At 45.9% G+C, this 6,000-nt stretch overlaps 1 protein-coding gene across 1 annotated transcript in view; it reads right to left on the reverse strand.

Annotated features, from left to right (window-relative positions):
• NFE2L3 (NFE2 like bZIP transcription factor 3) overlaps positions 1-6,000 on the reverse strand; it is a 38,768-nt gene that overhangs the window by 10,203 nt on the left and 22,565 nt on the right. The window contains exon 2 of the mRNA XM_069088687.1: positions 875-952. Within this exon, the coding sequence (XP_068944788.1) occupies positions 875-952 (78 nt within the window). The remainder of the gene's footprint in view (positions 1-874; positions 953-6,000) is intronic.

Here is a 6,000-nt window from a genome sequence, read left to right on the forward strand (position 1 = left end):
CTGTGGCCACTTGTTAGGCTGCTATAGAAGGGACTTCATATATTGTGCTTTTGGGGGTGGGGGGTTGGAATAGATGAGCTCTGGGATCCCTTCCCACTCTGGGATTCTATGAGGTGATTCAGGAGGATTTCATTCACTTTGTGTCCTTACCTGCTGCTCAGGTAGTGAGAGGAAATTCTGCCATCTCTCTTCTTCAGAGTAGTTGGGGACTGGCCCTGTTCCTGACTGCAGTTGTCCTGACACTGACCTCCCGCTGATGGCTCCCCACACAGCACTAACACCGACAAGCCCTCTGGGCTCAGTAATCAGTGGTGAAAAAGGCACACCTGGGGCCTGGACAGTCCTGGGTCCTGATCCCACTTCTGATCCTGCTTCTGGGTCTGTGCCCAACCCCTCTGACCCTCAGTCTCCTTATCTTTAAAGTGGAAAAAAGCCCTAACCCTCAGACCTGCCTCACCAGGATGGTGGCAGGAGCTAATCTGCCTTAATCGCTGTGTAAAAATTAATCCCCTAGCTGTCAGCTCTTGGGAATGAATGGATATCGACCTCACAGGCCCATTCACTACAGATGAGGAAACTTAGGCTCTTGGGGGTGGCGATGTGCTCACAGTCACACAATTCCTAGGGCCAGGGTTTGAACTTGGGTCATGGGGTCACAGAGATGGATCCAGAAGGGGCCACTGAATCCGACCCCCTTGCCCAGAGTCATGAAGGCCCTAAGTGACAGAGCTGGGGAGGATGCCTCCTCTCCTGCAGCCCTGCCCAGTACCCTTGGGAGCTTGGCGAGGCTGCTTTGCAGGGAGGACACAAGGCTGACCCCTGGGCTCCCTCCCTATGCCCTTCAGCCCCAACAGCCAAGGGTTCCCTTGTTTACCTCCAGGGAATTCTCCATTGGAGACGCCATCAAATGGAAGAAGTCTTCCAGAGATGAGTCCGTCTCGGCCCCATTGCTCTGGAAAAAAGATTACAAAGAGGGATGATTTTTTTTTTGGATTAAAAATTTTTTAAAAATTAATTTGTTTGTTTCCTTTTAGTTTACAGGATTCAATTCCACAATTCCTTGAGTTTCACATTTTGTCCCCCTCCCCCCTCCCCCCCATGGCGGCATATAGTCAAGTATAGGATCTGTAAATACTTTCACATTATACATTAGTCAGGTTATAAAGACGGATGGCATCAGATGGAATGAAAAATGGTAAAGAAGACATGGTAAAGAAGGAAAAAGATCAGGTAGTTTGCTGCCATCTGGGTATAAACTCAGTCCTTTCTAGCTCTTTCTTTGGATGCACTCATTTCTCTCCATCATGAGTCTTTTGGGATTGACTTATATCACTGCATTGCTGAGAAGAATCCAGTCTATCAAAGTTGGTCATCACACATACATTGTGTCTGTAATTGTGTACAAATTTTTCCTGGTTCTACTCTTCTCACTCAGCATCAGTTTGTATAAGCCTCTCAAGGTAAATATGAAGACCATCTGCTCCTCGTTTCTTATAGCACAATAGTATTCCATAACATGCATATACTACAACTTGTTCAGCCATTCCCCAATTGATGGGCACCCCCTTAATTTCCAATTCTTTGCCACCACAAAAAGAGCTGCAATAAACATTTTTGTACATATGGGTCTTCCTCCCACTTCTATGATCTCTTTGGAATATAACCCTAGGAGTGGTATTGCTGGGTCAAAGGATATGAAAGTATTTATAGCCCTTTGGGCATAATTCCAGATTGCTCTCCAGAAAGGCTGGATCAGTTCACAACTCCACCAGCAATGCATTAGTGTTCCAACTTGCCCACATCCTCTCCAGCATTTGTCATTTTTCCTGTTTTGTCATCTTAGACAATCTGACTGGTGAGATGTGGTACCTCAGAGTTGTTTTGATTTGCATTTCTCTAATCAATAGTGATTTAGAGCATTTCTTCATGTGCTTATAGATAGCTTTAATTTCTTTCTCTGAAAATTGCCTGTTCATATCCTTTGACCATTTATCAATTGGGGAATGACTTGTATTCTTATAAATTTGACTCAATTCTCTGTATATTTTAGAAATGAGTCCTTTGTCAGAGACATAGGTTGTAAAGATTCTTTCCCGATTTCCCACCTCCCTCTTAATCTTGGTTACATTGGCTTTGTTTGTACAGAAGCTTTTTAATTTCATGTAGTCAAAATTATCCATTTTGCATTTTACGATATTCTCTAATTCTTGTTTAGTCATAAAGTCTTTCAAGAGGGATGAATTTTTAAGGCTGCCAGCTCAAAGGAGCTGCCTTGAATGGAGGAAGGGCCCAGGAATCCCGTGTCCTGCCACCCGAAGCACCAGGGGCAGCCAGAGAGGGGCAGCTAACCTCCCACCCCCCACTTTCTTTCCCTTGCAGCCTGAGGCCCTCTGAAGGGAAGATGCCCTTGGGAAAGGAGGCTTCTTGTAGGTTTCTCATCTCTCAGGTCACAGGAGAAAACCTGCCATCGTCCTGCTCACGCTTGATCATCCAGGGAGGACCTCTTAATGGGGGGCCATGAGCCCTTTGATAGCGAGTTCATTATAATTGGTTCCCTTTGTCATACTGTGTATTTCATTTCATGCACGATAAGAAAAGGTCTATAGCCTTCCCTCAGCCCTTTTCTGTTCTGCGTGAGGAAACCGAATCCTAAGTGGCTTGGCCTACCTTCGAAGATCACGTCTTAGCAGTCTCTCCTTATAGGACTGTTCTCTCACCCTTTAGAATGTAAGCCCCTTGAGGGCAGGGCTTTTTGTCTTGCTTAGGACCCTCAGTCCTCAGCCCAGGCCTGGCACTTGATAACTCATGTGCCAAGGTCACATAGGATTTAAACCCAGGTCCTCTCACTCCAAATTCAGAAATCTGTCCAGTGCCCTGTGCACAGCTCTTCCCCCCACAGTGTACAAGGTCTTATGTCTCTGTTCCTCTAGGTTCGGGCCTATGTGATCCAGGGACAGGACCCAAAGCTGGACTCTCTCTACCACCAAAGACCAGCCCCTTCTCAGGATTTTCCAGCATCTGACGAATGCTCACAGCCTTGGCATTTCCCGGCGCCATTTTAAAGCACATCAAAGCCCATTGGAAGTGTTCAGAGAACTCCCAGGAATAAAGGATGCCTTTAGGCCAGGCCAGTGGATGAGGGTGAGCTCTTCTGAAGAAGCTGGCTTTTCTAGTGAAGGGGGGTCAGGCAGCAGCCAGACAGCCGGGACTCAATATGCCTTTCATTGTGCTTGATGGCAGACATTTCCAGCTCCATTTCTACACGTGGGCAAGACCTGTCCTCAGAGGGAAATGCTGGGATTGCTCTAGAAACAAAAGGCAGCCTCCCTTGTCCACGGCACAAGGACTCTGACCCTGAATCCCTGCCGGTGACCAGGGAGCGAGGGCACCTGGCATCTCTGTGACTCAGTCTCCTCATCTGTAGGAGCTTTCACCAGTGACTTGGATGAAGTCTGCAGGTGGTGCAGAATCATGGAATGTGGGAGCTACCTGGGCCTGGAGGCTCTTTGCTCCATCAAAAATCCTCCTGTACAAGAATGCCTTCTACAACGTGGTTCACAAGTGGTCAGCCCATCTCGGCCCAATTGCCACCCCTAGAAAAACAACTACAGGCACTTCCCCAGGGCCAAGAAACTCTCATGGTCCATTCTCTGGAAAAGGAATCTATTCCTTTTTATACTGTCCAAAATTTTAGCATCATAGAATGTCAGAGGGCTTTAGAGAACTGGAATCAGGAGGATCCAAGTTTGAATCCTGCCTCAGACACTTACTAGCTCTGTGACCCTGGTCAAGTCATTTAATCCTGCCTCAGTCTCCTCATCTGTGAAATAGGGATAATAACAGCACCTGTCACCCAGGATAATCCTGAGGGTCAAATGAGATAATAAATGTGAAGTGCTGTGCCAGCCGTAATGATATAAATGCTATTATTAATTACTATAATAATTAAATCATATAATACATTGTTACCTATAATTTATACTTACTAAATCTATATATTTACTTATGATGGCACATTATAACATAATACAATTACATTATCACTAGATTATAATAACATATCACGGATCGTAACAGTAGCTAATGTTTATATGCCGCTTACTCCATGCCAAGAGCTGTGCTAACTCACAACAACCCTCGGCCCTCGGAAGGAAGGGCTATTATGATCTCTATTTTACTGATGAGGAAACTGAGGCAGGCAGCGGTTCAGTGACTGAGCCAAGGACACCAAGGTCATAATAATATCAAGATAATAATAAGAAAATGGTAGAGCCAGAACTTGAACCCAGGACCTCTGATACCAGTGTTAGCACCCTCCCCACCGACCCCGATTTAGTTCTGGAGGCACCTTTTAGGAAGGACATTGAAAAGGGGCTGAGCATACAAAGGAGGACTGACTAGAAAATTAATTAATTAATTAAATTACTAAAAATAAACTTAAAATAATTAAGAATTAAATTGTTGAAATAATGCCTTAAAAGAATGAAATAACTAATGGTTAAATGACCTAAAATAATCTCTAAAAATAATTAGATATGTAATGATTAAAGTGAGAAGCCTGAGGGGAGCCCCTGGGGGCCTGCAGAAAAGCTCAGGCAGGTGGGCATGACAGCTCTCTTTAAATATTTAGCAAGCAGCCAAATGAGGAGTTGGCCTCGTTCTGTTTGGTTCCAAAGGGCAAGAGTGATGACCAAGGATTCCTGGGGAAAGGAGGCAGGGCAGCCAACCTCTCCTGGCTGGCACTGGGGGCACCGTTGGGCGCCTGGGTGTGTTTGCCAGGGGGCGAGGAATTGGGCAGGGGAGGAAGAGAGTGAAGCCTGGTAGTGAGAATGAACCAGGTAGGCCAGACAGAGACCCTGGGAGTTAGATCAGAGGCTGAGAGGGGAGGGAGCCTGGGCATGAGGGTGGTGGGAAGGATAAGGAATCCAGACTGTCAAAGACAGGTCCGGAGAGGAACTGGAAGGAAATATGGCTTGGGTCTGAGGAACACATGTTCCTGATTGAAGGTCAAAGTTTTTCTTCAGTGGACTGAGGAAGGCTGACCATTCATTTGTCCCACATATCCTAACTGAGCACCTGTGCCTAGTGGTGCTGGGGGAGAAGAATCAATTAATCAACATTTATTAAGCACCTACTATATGCCAGGCACTGTGCTAAGCCCTGGGATACAAAAAGAGGCAAAAAACAGATCCTGCCCTCTAGTCTAATGGAGTAATGGAGAAGTGAGGAATAGAGACCAGGCAGTAGAAGGCATGAGCCCTGCCCTCAGGGAGCTTAGAGTCTAATGGATAAGTGGGAAATAGAGACGAGGCAGTAGAAAGTTTGAGCCCTGCCTGCCCTCAGGGAACTTAAAACTACAGGAGAGGAAAAAGAAACTCCCCAGGGAGAGGCAGCATTTAGCTTAATCCAGGAAGGATGCAAACAATCTGGTAAAGTTTGGTAAAGCTGGTATCAGAGGTCTTTTGTAAAATATGCTTTTGTAAAGTACACTCTCCTGTTTTGTAAAATTTGGGAAAGCTGCGCCTCCAAAAGTCTACGTTCCAGGATGGCGCTCCTGTGGGCCATAAGGATTTTTTGGGTGTTATATGGACGATATCTTTAAACTGATTTACAAGCTATAAATATCACAAAATCCTTTGTCAAAGTCAAGTTGGACTGAAAAGGAGTTGGGGCAGCCTCTGCATGCTATTGGCTTCCACAGAATAGTGAAAAACCAGAACCACGGGGGTCACATGACAAGATCGGCTGGGAAAACGATTGACGTCTGGCAGAAATGAGGCTTAGACCACTAGCCCTTAACCATTTTTTTTTTTTAAAGCAACGGGTGGTAAATAACTTGCTCAAGGTTACACAGCCAGTTATTTTGTGTGGGTGTCAAGTATCTGAGGCCAGAACCGATCCCGGGTCTCCCGACAAGACAACGGGCAGGCGCTCTTACTCACTGCACCACCTGGCCGCCCCAAACTGTTTTCTTCTTTTTTGCCTTTTGGAGGGCAGTTA

Source organism: Petaurus breviceps, unplaced genomic scaffold, assembly GCF_028583685.1.
Source record: "Petaurus breviceps papuanus isolate PSGF00001 unplaced genomic scaffold, PetGlider_PUasm1.0 185, whole genome shotgun sequence".
NCBI lineage: Eukaryota > Metazoa > Chordata > Mammalia > Diprotodontia > Petauridae > Petaurus > Petaurus breviceps.